Genomic DNA, 15,584 nt, shown 5'->3' on the forward strand with positions numbered 1-15,584 from the left:
TAGTGATTTAATGTCACAGTATTTAAAGAGTTTATGGAGGTGTCAAAGTTTTGCCAAGTAAGACTTGATTAATCAAAGAATGGAGGCATAGAGACATAAGGCTCTGGTCAGAAATGAAATGGCATACAAATTGTAGAATGTGGTTGTGTAAGGCAGCATATTCCCATTTAAGACAGTGATTAAAAGAAAAAAAGAAAAGATGAATGAAGTGTTGATAACTCTAGCCAGAAAAAAGACAGAACCGTCATGGACGTCACCAATGATTAAGAACTGTCAGGTTAGGAAATCGTATATAATTTAGCATTTTCTGCCATGTTACGGTGTTTAGAGCATCTGTGTATCACTACCCTGGTCATTGGAACCAAACCTGTGCCTTCAGTGCATATCTCTCGCTCCTTCAGTCAGGACAGCCTCACCTCCCTGCCCAGCTAGGGTCTTTTAAGAGACCTGCTTGCCCACTTGCCCTGAGCAGGGCATTGGGTTGTCTCACCTCCCTACCTTGAGACAACTCAGTCTTACTGTTGAGAATAATTTAAAATGATTACTGGTATGGTACTTGCCTGTTAAGTATGGAGCCCTCTCCTAAATGCGTATTTGGACAATGGGAGATATATCTTTTTGTAATGCCCTGACGTGCTTCTGTGATGTATTTTGAATCTACATGCCATTTTCGTAATGTATTCAAATTTATGGATGTTTCATTCTCTGGAACATAGAGACAAGCTATTCCAATAACCTGCTCTTCTTAAAATGAAATTCAATTGCTGGAATCCAGCTTGCATTGCTTGTTGCTATGCAAGAACAACCTCTGTCTAAAAGGTATGCATAAAATTTGTGTTACGAAAACTGCCTATCAACTGCTAAAACTCCCTCTCCAGTCTCTGGTTTTAAAATGCAAATTTCCTCTCAAGTTCTTTTTGTATTTGTATTTTGTAATAGTACATAGTCCCCATTTCTATATACTACCACAAAGAATGTGACCAGAGAATGAACTGAACAACTGCACATCTGTGGCATCCTTTTCATTGATATGACAGTGCTTGGGCGTATTATTTGTAACTTGACAGGTCATTGTGATGGTATGTGTGTAATTAGTCCGTCTCTCTTTCACGCCCTCCCAATCGCCGGCTGCTGTGATGCCAACTGTTGTTTTCTATGGAATTTGTGTTGTGCCTATCCATGCATCTTGTCTACGGTGAGCTTGTATGGATGACACTTGCTGTGCATTTCCCCATGGGGGCTGTGTGTTGCTGATGATGAGCACATGCCGTCAAGATTTTTTTTGCATCGTAGCCCAGAATGCCCGAGGCCAGTTAGATCATTCCACCTGCAACAGGGTGACTTACCACATACTCTGCATTGACAAGAAAACTTGATAAACCAATTCTTGCATATTTTTATCTTTTTTCTTTCTCTTCCACCAGAAAATACTATGAAATTATAAAATTATCACCCCTGTTTTCCATTGTTGTTGCAGTATATGTTTGCTGAGTAGTTTTTAATTCAGTAATGCTGCAAAATGTGCAGTAGTGTTTCTTTGCCTTGTCAGACACTGCAGCTCTGTGCAAGCAAAGGCAATGATTGGTGCATACCATTTTCATTTAGTAGGGTGTGTGCTCTCTGAATCTTGCCTCACACATTTAAGCATGCGAATGAGCATTAAAACTTTCCCTATCTATTCTCAATTTTTTTTTTCTCTATTTAAAATTTAACTTGCAAAGCTCACTGTATTATACTCAGTTGCAGCCTGTGAACTCAAAGAGGAAGTCAGAATTTTCATGTGGACTATAAGTTTTGATGTGGAGTTTACAGAATGAGAATGATTACTGCATCTCCCTTTTGGCAGTATGCTTGTTGATGCAGTAATATCCTATGAACTCATAGACAGCATGCAGAAATGCATTCTCCTTTAAGTTAGACTATGAAAGCAAAAAATTCGAAGAAATCAAAGCTCAATAAAACTTTGTACACAAAATTAATGGAGAGATATCCACAACTTGTCTTTTATTTATTCATTACCTGCTATTGGTCACAATATGTTTACAAAAAGATTCATAGCCGCAATTGTCTTCTCTAAAAAAAAAGAAAAACACTTTTCTTGTACTCTTTTAATACTTTACTTGACATGAAAGTTTCACCTTCCTTATTACACATCTATGATTATGTGACATAAGATAGTAGTCCTTCCGAAGAATGATTTCCTATTGCCTTGCAGTAAGTTGGAATCCCTGGATAATCTTGTACTCTAATGAGTGTTTTATCTTAGCAACAGTGCAATAGTTGGACTGCATGTTATACAAATTGACGGTTTGATTTTGCTACAACATGCATTTCCCATAGGCGCTTGCCCAAGTATACTCGGGGCTCGTCCTCAACGGGTTAATATCTATCTGTATGATAGCTATGATAACTCACATTGATGAAAATATCTAGGTCATTTAGATTATTAGCACAGTGCCATGTGTACTATTTCACTTATATGGCAGCTAGATTTGTTATTTCAGACCTGAAGCTGTCCTTTGCTTCCAGGTAGATACACATATTATTGTAAAACTTTTGAAGGTTTGCATAAAGATGACACTTCCTGCAGTGTCTTTTGTATCAAAATTATGTTGATTATACTTCCCCATCGTCTTGTGATTTTGACTTTGTTGTAAATGGTTGTTCTGTTTGTTTGTTATTGTTTTTTTTTTCATTAACTTCTGGGGTGGTTGTTTACATCACACTCATTTGGTTTGCTTGCTAGTGTTGGCTGTTGGAAATGGGAAAAGCGTACTCACAAATATCTGTGTTGGTAGTGACCTCATCTACTTCATTTGCATGTGGTTTATGGGTAGTGTTTCATTTTGAAGATAGATGACCTGTTCATGTGCGGTATTCGCAGTAGAAACTGTTACAGGAAATAATTGAATTTCACTATCAGATACGGATAACTTGGTGGAATAAGATATGAACAATATCTTTTAGAGTGTATGGTTTATCATGGAAACTGGCAGGATCATGTCCATCTTGTGCAAATTACATTGCCATGAACAATTTAATATGCCTCTGTAGCCAGAAGTATTCCAGAATCGTGTGATGTCATTTAAATGCAAATTAAAGATGACATATAAAGATGTAATGTTACATAATACATCATTTTCCCCTTTCATGTGTGTGTGGAAGCCAGAAGAATGATGTCTGAGCTGATAATAGAGAGAGACCCTGTGCAGAGCTGTGCAATACATGTGCAATGTAGTATGTTTGTTTTATAATATGATATCAATTCAACTATGGCAGGTGTAGGGATGGGTCAAAAAATAATTTATGTTTTTTAAGTCTACAGTGTTTTTCTGAAATTTTCCATTTACAAAACATGAGTTCATAATGTCCATCTTGTTCACATTACCTTTTTAACATGGAGAGGGATTTGGGCTTTCACATTTTGGATGATGTATCAAATGTATTTTTGTTTTGAGGAGGGAAGTTTGGGAGACAGGTCAAGCCAAATCATGTGGGATGGACCAGTATCATGTCATACTAGAATTAAAATGAGATGAGACACATATCCCCAGAACCCTACAAAGTAAAATTACTTCAGTGGTGGTGGAACAAGTGCTGGAGAGGCATCCATATCACATATTTATGACCGCTCACACTTCCCACGCCAAAAATCAATGGTCCGGCCACCTACATTGTTGGTCATCTCTTCTGATCCCCACTCCTCCCCCACCCCATCCTCTTTGCACCACTATCACACTCAACTACAGCTGTCATCAGGGCGTGTCGGCCGGCCTCTGTTTGCCCAGGAGCTGGGCATGCTCACCCCCCTGAAGCCGGGAGAGAGCGCAGAGAGGTCCTCTTCACAGGGCGGGGCTGGAGGAGAGCTAAGCAGCAGCTCGGAAGATGCCACGCCTTCTACTCTATCTGCTCCAGAGGTGGGTTTATGTCACGTGGCATTTCATTATCGTGCATTATGCTCCAAGATTTCCTTGCAAGTGTCTGTCCATTAGAGGAGAGTGAAACCCATAGCTTTGTATGTGCATTGAAGGAATGCAGCAATATTAGTAGAAAACATCAGTGAAGTTTGAGGAAAATTGGACAGTCTGTTCAAATTTCATAAATGTTTGCAGTTTTGGTGCAGCTGTCGATGGATGAAGATACTATGACACCTTGTGATGTCATGTATGTAAAATGGTACAAGAAAATTCGACACAATGCAAAAAGAACACTTGACAATATGCACTTTTCGTTAAAAAAAAAGTAAATGAATTTCATGGAATTCTCTTTATAATTTCTATATAATTTGTTGTATATATCTGACATTACGAACTGTAGTAGTCTTCTTTTATCCAGCGATGGCTGCTCTGAAACGTTCAACATTCATAACTTTTCCAAAGAATTACCTGATTTTCTTCACGCTTTGCTGATGCGTTCTACTAATATTTATGTATTCCATCAATCCACATGTATATTTGGGTTTCGTTCTCCTTAAAATAATGATAATTATTGCAATAGAGAAGGAGGAATTACTAAGGAGACATTTTCATTTGTGAAAAAATGAAATCATATATTACATGATCAAATGAGACAAACTCGTATCTAGTGCATGAAATAATACAATCCCAGCAAACATTTCCCTGAGCATGTGCTGCCCAATAGAGAAAAGAAGATTATCTTATTTTCCACAAGTATGTATTTACAACAAGAGTGCAATATCCACCTTCAAGCGATATCTGGACACGTAAAAAATGAACCTTAATATGATGAATCATGTATTGTCAGAGTCTTGTTTAATTTGTAAATTTCAAATAACAAAACTGACTTTTATTATGATGATGCATCTGCTTTAAGATTTTCCATAACTTTGTGGTCGCAAACCAGTGGAAATGAAATGATATTAAATGAAATGTCAAATCGGTATAATTGCTGTCAAAACACAACATGCATTGCCCTTTAGACGGTATAAATGATTTCGCAAGTTCTTGATTGCTGGGCTCTGCAGCACTGGTAATTACTGTGTCTGAGGCTGGTTCAGTGCTGCAGTACAGGGAGATTTATACTCAGGTCTTCAGCACCATAGATTACTGCCGTCAGTAGGATTGTAAATCAAAATTGTAAATCAAATGCTCCCCAAAGGCTGGCTCCTTCCAACAACCTGTTGGGGATGGGATGGGGGGATGGGTAGTTGCGAATGACAGCAGGCAAGGCTGTGCTGATAAGAAAGTACATTGGGATATGCAATGAAACCAGTCTGTAACTGATGTATGCAGATATGAGCCTGTTGGAAAAATGCATAATTCCCAAATGTTTCCTCCGTTTGTTTACAAAGCGATACAGCAGCGCTCATGTGGAGTGACACTGTAATACTGGATGAGTTAATATAGAAGTGTATAAACTCAATTTATCAGGAAATACTGAGGTGCTCAAGGACAGATGTCTTTCTCACCATAAGACTCATGTGAATTGTTGGTCACTTCTTCTTGATGTCAATAGCGATATAACTTTTTCTTTCAAAGGTTAATTGAACAGAATTGACCACTTTAGTTTGTTAGACACAAGCAAGGTGCAGATGCAATCATCTCAAATCCAACAGTGCAGCTTATGTTTGGTTGTTACTACATTGGGATTGTATGTGACGTGTTACACCAAGTAGATTTCATGCACAATTATGAGGTCACTAATTGATGCGAGGGCAAAAGCAGTCAATATATTAAAATGTGCAGGTTTCATACACACAACAATCTAGATCTTTTGTTAGTTGATTGTACGTGATTTAATGTAATAACAGTTATACAGGTAGATGCTGGGCGTATACTCCAAACCTATACTTTATTACAATATTTTGTCTGCATTTCTTCAAACCCTCAAGATACACATGTAATGGCTTATTTATGTGTCATCATATACCCCTCTGATGTTGTGAGCCATGGGGTCGTTCGTGTTCCTTAGTGATATCATGTTTGGGAACTTGTATTTATTCTTACTGGCATTAAAGTTGATCAGAAGATTCAAGTTCTGAGACCATGGGAGCTGAATGAAAAAATTGACTAAATGCAGCCTTTATTGGAACAGTTTTATATGTGCCTATATTATGGTTTACTGAGAGACCAAAAAAAAAAAAAAAAATGGCTGTAACGTAAACGGACAACATTCAGAACCTAATGTCATATACATTTATTTGTGTTTAGATTTCTTACCCTAAAAGTTATCCAAGTCTATCATTTCCCATGCTTTCTATCTTTTTTGTTTGTATTTATTACAGGATTCGGTAACCAAAGTGGAATTTGACTGGAGTGGCAGTGGTCTCATTAATCCTCTCGATGGTATGTCAGGAAAGTCATGAGTTGGCATGGTGCCAACACTTTTCCTCTTCTTTCACTTGAGGCAGGAGTTAAACCCACTCAAGCTGATTTTCCTTTCCTTGCTGTTTGATTACTCCCACCATTGAGGAAGAAAAATATTTTCGTGAGAAGTTGTTTTTCATGATAACAGAAAGTTACCCCCGTTTCAACCTGATTCCAATATCTGCTGTTGTCATTTTATAGATGTGTTACTGAGAAACATGTTATGAAAAGAGTGAAACTTGTGTGTAGTTTTGTTCACACAGTACTTTACTGATTTAATTCCTCGTTGATGACTTTGCAGTCACATGACCATAACCATGTGACCATGTCACAGGTTCTCTATGGTATTGTCAGGTGTTCTAGATTGTCAGATCTCTTTCGCTATCTGATATTTCCGAAAAATTTTCACCGACTTTTAGCTTTGCCTCAAAAACATTACATCACGTTGGTATGATTGGCATATTACATCAGATAGCTTTGTATATTATTGAAATATTTCTTCGAATTGCAAGAAGCATTTTCTTGCATGTTTTCATTAAGTCTGCTGTGAAATATATCCATTTCTGAACCTGAAGCAGGCTTGACAGAAATTTTGTTCGGAGTCTAGTCCCAAAAAAATCTCCTTATTTAGCCATGTATGTCAGCTATAGAGCTGATATGAGTAACAATCTTTTGGAATTTTTCTCATATATAGATAATCATATTTTCTTCCAATGCTCTCAGGTGTGATATATGTTTTTTTTCCTCCTTGTCTCTTTTCTAATCTTTTCATGATTTCCATCACATCAACTTATCATTCTTTCTTCCACACTTCACCCCATGTCAACCAGTCAGTGCCATTATTCAAGAAATGTCCCTGTTTTTTCCTACTTTTTTGTTTGTCTCAGGATTTATTTTTTAGTGTTTATTTAGGTAACTCTCCATTTTCATTGCTGTCCCTTCTTTGGCTTGATTATCAATGGTACATGGTTTTTACCTCAGTAGTGCTTGTGACCAGTTTGTAAGATCAAATTCCCGAATATTGAAATGAGGTATTTTGGGAATGAAAGTTGTGAAATATGATGATGTTGTTAAAGCAGAGAGTACGGTATCAAATAGCAAGTGATAACTGTTACATATTATGTAGGCGTGTTATCTATCTGCAGTACCACTAGGCAATATTGTCTGCAGAGACATTGCAAAATGAGCAGCTTAAAGAAGCAAATGGTATAATCAATGGGATCAATAGCTTCAAGAAGAGAGAATGAATGTAAACCTTTGAAATTCAATCAAATGGCTTTGTTTATCCTCCAGTAAAACAAGGCAAGGTGGTCAATGAAGTGAAATGTGAAGATTACTAATTGTCTTCCACACATCCTGATGCTGTGACATGATTACACATCGATTAATAAAGCATTGCATTGAAGATTTGTTTGGTAGAAAACTAGCTCTCAGATTTGCTATCAGTAATTAAAGGACGTAAGATGGTCACTATGACATACATACCGTAATGAGTTTTCATTGATAATGCATCTTGCTGAGAATTGAGGCGCAGCATGGAGCGATAGTGTCATTGTGTATTGATAGCGATACAGGAAGTCATTCACACCCAGCCATCAGGGTTCAAGGATTTGCACAACACACTGTCACCAAATTATCCACTTGATGTGAATGGGGACATTGGTGTGGTACACCTTGGGCACCTCTAAGATATCAAATAGAGACACCAACCTCTCTTTCCCCTTTGCAACTCTCTAAAGATATTTGCACACCCCTCACTGCTCTACATGTATTGCAGAAACTCTAAAATGGCAAAATTGTTTTAATAGAGTCTGAATAATGAGTAATGTAAAAAAAAAAAAAGGATACTTTTAATACACTCATACTGAATCGTGTTCAGATGCAATGTTAGACATAATGTATGGTATCTGAGCACAATGGAAACTGCCATGGCAACACTGCCAAATCCTTAAAGCTGATTGGTTGTTGCTGTGAGTGAATTGCAGCCAATCACTGTAAATTTCCATCACAGTGACTTGGAATTGCATCTGGGCATTTTCTGGATGTGTTGTACAACCGAGTTATACTTAGGCGGGATAAATTTGTACTGTTGAATCATCTGAACACTCCATGAATCATGTCTAACAAAAGCTTTTATCTTGTGTTGATGTCACAGTTTATTTTGATAAAGATGAGTTCATGTGTTGCAGGCTGTTCAATGTAGTGGCATAGTCATAGAGGTAAATATGTATTGACAACCGACGTTTCCGGTATTTACAGTCGATCATATGAGCTCAGTTACGGTGTGCACGATATACAATATATTGAATCATATGAACTGAGTCGTCACTACGTATTTGTAGCGGTATTCTTGTCTAATTCAAACCTATCCCATTCTAATAACTCGCAACAAATCTTTCTTTTCCGACTGTCTCTTCCACTCACCCCCACCAACACAACAACAGCCAACAGCTTAAACCTGGACTTTTTCGCCACGGAGCGAAAGAGCTCATCCTCTAGGACTAAAAGCAAACCAGGTAACATCTCTCCCTCCCCCCCCCCCTTCCTTCATCATCAGAGGAGATGCCGTGGCTGCACCCCTTGTAGCCCCCCCCCCCCCTGCACCCGCACGCTCTCCACATTGTCTTCTGCCTCTATGCTTTTAATTTGCCCCCCACCCCCATCTTCATCCTCCTCCTCCTCATCCTCGTCCTCCTCCTCCTCGTCACGCTAACGGTTGCACCTGTGATAGCTTGTGAGCATGAATCATTCTCTGTCTGCATGCCCTGCTGTCGTTGCACATTAACTGCCTTGACCGTGTCCCCTCTTTGCATGGTGTCACTACCTGGTAGTTTGAGATTAGAAGACATGTGTCGTCTATAATGATTAGATCATCATTTCCTTTTTAGCTCCTCATTTTGTTTTGTTTTTTCTCTCTCTTTTGGTTCGGCTCGTAATCTGTCTGCCATGGTGTATGATGATTAGTCATTCCATTGAACTTTCCATCAACTGTTGACAATGAGAAACATGCCCGTGGTTCTTCATCATCGAGAGCATGGTAGTCTAGAACTGAAATAACTCAAAGGTACAGGAATGTAGGAAATTATGCCCTTTGTTTTAATAGTTTGAAATGGTTTTTGGATGATATGCATAATATTTCAGGCTGGACTCTGGAAAGATTTGAACATCCATCGCATGAAGAGAATAAAATCAGATAATCTTTTTTTTTTTGGGGGGGGGGGAGAGGGGTTGTCTGTTTTACCACTGGATATGATTTTGAAAGATTTGTTCAATCAAGAGAGAAACAAGTTACAGCTACAGAACTTGTTCTTGTATTCATGTCCAAAACAGATGTCCTTTTCTTATTTTTTTTTTCCATTGCAGATTGTGAAAAACAATATACATAAATGAAAACCTTGCTACAAGCATGCATGCATACTTACTCATCATATCATAATATGATATTCATATGTTTATATTGTATTAGCAAAGAGATGTCCTATTTTAATGGTTTGTCTGTTAGCCACTTCACTCAAAGCCAAGACACAGAGGTATGAGTATACATAACTAAAAATGAAATGCACTTCACTACAGACAGGTGAATATTAGTCGGGCTGATGTAAGACTTCATAGTTGACAGTCATTTAAGTACAGAAGCATTTGATCAGATGCAAGAAACGTGGAGGCAGGCTATGACGAAAGCCTACCCCCAACTGAAGGAGAGAAATTATATGCAGCGTGCGTCATTCCCGCTTTGGTCCTGGGAAAAACTATGGACAAACTATGAGATAAACCTTACCAAGATTTGAGTGAAACACATTCATCACTGCCTCATTTTAAATAGATGCATTTTTGTTTTTCAAACAAATCGAGATTGAAGTGATCGAGACAGCAGTGTGACAAGGGTTTGGACTGATGCAAATGAGGAGTGGGGTAAACAAGTCTGATTTGATATTCCTGCAGATAACATCGTTTGCAGACACACATCAACAGAATTCACTGAGCATCCAAACCGCACAGATTAGTAAAGCGTGACTTCAAGACTCCAAAAAGTCTGGCGTTTGACGTCGTTTACTGAACAGTTTTGATTCAGTTGGCATCTGCATTGCAATAGTTTAACAGATATATATTTCTATTTTCCTATTGCACTTGAAGATGTTTAGATGCAGCCATTTGTTTTTTTTAAGGGATGGTACAGTATTGGTGGAGATGAGAATTGGGTTTTTAACTATTTGGGAGATACCAAGAAAACACTTATGAAATAGTACAGAGCATACCATTTTAAGAGGAATTCATGGAAATCGTGTTTGGAATGACTGAAACATCCAAAAACAAAGTAAAACAAAGTGATCGTAATAGAATGTGGGTCCCACACTTTTTTAGAATCGCTCTGTTTTGGATATCTCAGCCATTTCAAAACCAATTTTCATCAAATAAACACTGAATTCCTCATGGAATTACATACTCTTTCATATTTCATAAGAGGTTTCACATCATCTCACCAAAAGATGTTAGAAACCTGAAATTCGGTCTCAACCCAAACCTATACGATCCCTTTAAGGTGTACAAACTTTCATAAAAACATAGATAGCATCTTGCCTTGAGACTATTGAGCATACTGATTCCTATCAGATAGAAAGATGACAACATCCTTCTGCTTCTCTGAAAAACATAATACATTAATCATCTGTCAATGTAGGATGTTTGCAGATTTAAAAAAGAATGCAGTAGTACTGAAGTCCCTTTAAGATAGTGATTTTTTCTATGCTGCCTAGCTCCTTGAACTTTTCTGAACCCTTTACAACTTTCCAGCTGGTGTATTCACAGTCAAATGCATTTGGACCACAGATAGCAAAGCAACTCATGTGACATTAATACTCGCTGTGTAATGTGACTTTATCCATCCTCTTGGCAGAAAAAGAATAAAACTAGTAGAAGAAAAAATGAAGGAAAACTAGCAGAGAGTAGATTTTGAACTGTTTACAGAGATCTGTTTGACAACTGCAAGGTCTGCATAGACAGGTTGGAATAAAATGTCTTTTTAGATTGGAGGAAATACTTGATGTTTGTCTTCTGAGTGAAGGATCATAATAAGCCAGTTCGGGGTTCCAGTTTGAGCATGAGCAGAAAAAGGTCATTTGTTCGGAGAGACAGGTTGGTTTTTGATTTGACTTAGATAAGCTTCTGTAATGCTATGATTATTCATGGAATTCTTATAAACGGTGCCTGTCAGTACATCCACCTGACAGCAAGCCTTGTATTTGGTAATGTTAACAGAAAAAGTTGTTAATGTATTCAAAACAGCACGATGAAATAGATACTTCCCAACGTGTTGATTGATGAACCATTCTGGTCACTTCATCTACACAGGTTCATTCTTTGTTAGAATACGGGTTCCATAAATTGCTATGTTGGGCAAGCTGCTACATTATGTCACTTTGAATTGAGTGAAGTGCCTAACCTACTGAGAAAAATGAAAGGTCATTTGTACCCATGTGCACATGAGCTATCTCCGAACTGGCTTATTGTACACGACATAATTTGTACTCTTCTTCCTGCTGTCAAACATGCATAGATTAATATGTGAAGTAAACCAACAGTGGATGCTCCTTGTTATGGTATATGTCATTACTAGCAAAGTCATTCTAACTTTGATTCAATGTTGGATTTTGTGTCCATTTGAGCGCTCAAATTTCCGGAAATCTTTCACCCCAGTCTTCTTTTGATGCTTGATTTATTTCTTCCTCTAACTTCTTTATTCCTGACTTTTAGAGAAATTAGAATTCTCATGCAAATATTAATTGTGTCTTTATTGAATTGCATTTCTAATGAAAAGTGTTTTCTGTAGCACATCTCATCAATATCTAACAAATTGTCATGATTACTGTAAGCTCCCATTGGCTATTTTGATTTGAATTTGGGTTGGTGCCTTGCAAAGACCATGTTGTAGTACAAATTAACATGTTTGTTTCCAGTTTCTGTTATCTGTTTTGATTCAAATATAGGTTATTTCCCTTGTAAAGAACATGCTTTAGTGCAGCTGCATTTGTAACCCTTTTGGTAGACCATGATGGCTGTATGTTATAAATGCATCATCATGAAGTTGGTGCAAAAAGTAGGCTTAGTGTCCATCATTTGTGTGCATGATTTTTTTATGTGTTTTATAAAATTATGATATCAGCTAAACGCAATAATTCTTGTCATTTTTATGCCAACATTTATGTTCTGTTCTATTGTTGTCTATCATATTTCAAGGTTTCACTATCTAGTTAACTGATCTATCCCTAAAATTCAGCATTATGTGATATATCAAGGCATATAACCTGTTTTTTGTTTTTTGTTGTTTTTTGGAATGCATACTGTTCGTATTTTGTTGTTGTTGTTGTTCAAGCAATGAACCAATTCCATCAATACCAATATGCTGACAGAATATCAAACATGTTGATAGAGATTGCACAGTGAATAGCAATAGTAAGGCTATCACCACCAGTCTAACATATGTGTAATTAAAGTTGACTGTTTTGACTTTGAATCTATGATTTCTAACCTGCAAAGGCACCTAACTGACAATGTCATTTCTGTAACATTTGATTTTCATATGCCACAGGAAATATGAACAACAGAAGTATGTCATGGTGTGTTTATCTTTCAAGTACTCATCTGTGAGAATGTAGATGGAGTAAATTGTGTCATAGTTATGAGTCCAATAATTCATTTATTTATTTTTTTTTCATTTATATGCGTGCATTAGGGTTTTTTAAAAAATCTTTTTGGTCATCATTGATGCAGACATGGTAACTTGGAGGAGTGGACTATTTTATATAAATGCTTGCTCGTTTCAAGCCACATCTTATGAGCGTATATCATCATATGCAAGGAAGATGAGCCTACTATTGTGCATGCTGCTTGGGCTCTTACTTTCAACTGTACATGCACGGACTCACTCTCATTAACATTTTGGCTGGTGCTTGCATGCATTGTAATAGAGGAGCTTCAGTTAACTCTTAATGTGCCAGACCCGAAACCCCTAACGTGCCAGACGTTTTTACCCAACGCCAGAAAGTTTGCGAACTGGATTGACAATGTAATTTCAAACTGTCATATCTTTGAAACTATTGACTGTTTTGAACTGAGTTCTACACAACAAATATCAAGAAATAATTGGTCTTTCGTGTCATGTAGTCACTTTGCTGTAATATCTATCTGAACCTGAAATATTGCAGAAATAATCGATATCATTAAAAAGTTAATATAAATTTTTGTGTAGTATGCAAAGAAAGAGTCAGTCATGATTTTTCTTCAATAGAACGCTCCCTTGACTCTGTGAGAAAGTTTTAGAGCTACATTTCCTCTTTAAAATGATAACAGATTTGTCTTCTAGAGTTGTATAATTCCAAAGATATTGGCAGTTCAATTTGTCTTTTCAATTTCTTTTTCTGCCTCGGTAATTCATTCCTAAATCTGAGTCCTGTAGTCCCAGATCTTGTATTTGAAACTAAAGTAAATCCCGGGTCCTGGAATAGTGTCTTTTGTCCACTTGAGAAGGAAGCACCTACTAATCCTTCTTTTGTTTATGCAGACTGCAGGTGGGCGCACTCTATTGAAATCGGCATGCTTTGTTTACAGGTCTACTTTCCGTCCACTGTACATGTGCATAGACAAGAACAAAAGCGTGTTCTTCCTTTGTATAGGTGCTAGCGTGGGGATGATTAGTGAAGTTCACCAAGACAAAAGGATGAAAGACTTGACCGACGAACGAAAGCTTGACCCTCTTTGAGGGACAAAATGAAAGTCGCTCCCGCAGGAGAGCACCCAAGCAGAACAATGCGAGTGGAAATGCATAGACAACACACGCAAATTCAGTAGCATACACACGCGTGGTTTATCAATGAGAATTTTGATCTATACACAGCTCGCAGAGGGTGCGCTCTCTGCGGATTTTCCCGACGCGAAAAAATACATCTTGCTGAAAAAACATGTATTTACTCAAAATTTTCCTATGCAAGTATACTCATATTTTTAGTGCAAACGATGGCTATGCTAATCAGCTACCAGTACATATCAGTGGCAGTTTCTTGGTGTAACGTATTATGGTACCACAAGAACTTAAATGACCAATGTTTTTCGCGCTCTTCTTAGTCGCCGATCGGCGACCATGGCACGTCAGGACTAAGGTCGCCGTTCGGCGACCATGGCACGTTAAGAGTTAAGAAAAAAAAAATTGTATTTGCGTGGTTCGATTATATCACTCTAATAAATTTGATAACTTAAGCATAATCAAAGCATGACCAAAATAAGCAGTGAGATGTATGTAGGAATAGATGTATACATTTTCATACGAAAATGGAATGCAAAGGTGACAGAGAAGACAGCCCCTTATATTGTAATGAGGTGCTTGATATTTGAAGCATGAGGTGTCTATACATACTGTGCAAAATAAATGCTATGTAGTGTGGTGCAATGCAACTGACCTATACTACTTTGTGGCTTTGCTGTTTTTCAAGTACTCTCAAAAGGGGGTTGTTCAAACAATATCAGTAGCACAAAGTGCATTCTGTCAGAGTCACTAATGAGTTGCCCTCCGATTGTCTCCCCAACCCAGTGCAAAAAGTTGACCCGGAGCTCCTCGACCTGGCGGTGAGCTCCCCGCCGGATCTCGCGCCAACTTCTTCCTTGTCCTCCTCCTCGGCACTCTCATCGTCATCGACTTCGGTCCCGCGGTCGACGACGACAGCCCTGGACGAGATCCTGAAGCACTCCTCCTCCTCCATGGTCAAGCAGAAGGCCAAGCGGGAGGCTGGCTTGAGCGCAGAGGCCAACGTGGTGCTGGACTCCCTGCCGGACCTGTCCTACATGCTGGCAAAGGTCCTCATGTTTCCTGTGGCATCACCCACCGGTGCAGAGGAGGGTGTGGCCAGCTCCACCTGGACGGAGCAGACCTCATGACGTGCCCAGATGCCCCCTTTGATACAACCTGTGGCGGGAAAATAAAAGAGACAGAAACAAAGACTGTTTGGAAGGAAGACTAACTCCAAGCTTGTCCTTGAATGCAGATGTTGATTGCACGGTTGACAGACCAAACTGATGTGTGTTCTTATCGTATATGATTGTTGCTCTCTCTGTTTTAACAGCAAGTCTTTTGATTATGGAATTTATTGTTATGACTTTCCAATGTGTACTGAATGTCGAGTGTATCGAGCGTTTATCAAAAGGGAACTGAAATATAACCAGCACAATGCCTATAAAACCGTGTACATTTCTTTTATGGCGCGTACTGTG

The 15,584-nt window shown here is 38.3% G+C and overlaps 1 protein-coding gene across 1 annotated transcript in view; it reads left to right on the top strand.

The window, feature by feature from the left end:
• LOC139722772 (uncharacterized) overlaps positions 1 to 15,299 on the top strand; it is a 47,716-nt gene extending 32,417 nt beyond the window's left edge. The window contains exons 5-8 of the mRNA XM_071634058.1: positions 3,750 to 3,917; positions 6,245 to 6,305; positions 8,771 to 8,842; positions 14,908 to 15,299. Of these exons, the coding sequence (XP_071490159.1) occupies positions 3,750 to 3,917; positions 6,245 to 6,305; positions 8,771 to 8,842; positions 14,908 to 15,251 (645 nt within the window). The 3' untranslated portion in view covers positions 15,252 to 15,299. The remainder of the gene's footprint in view (positions 1 to 3,749; positions 3,918 to 6,244; positions 6,306 to 8,770; positions 8,843 to 14,907) is intronic.
• The last annotated feature ends 285 nt before the right edge of the window (positions 15,300 to 15,584 follow it).

This window comes from Diadema antillarum, unplaced genomic scaffold (genome assembly GCF_040938485.1).
Source record: "Diadema antillarum isolate AM-2024a unplaced genomic scaffold, OU_Dant_1.0 scf00000171, whole genome shotgun sequence".
In the NCBI taxonomy this organism is placed as follows: Eukaryota; Metazoa; Echinodermata; class Echinoidea; order Diadematoida; family Diadematidae; genus Diadema; species Diadema antillarum.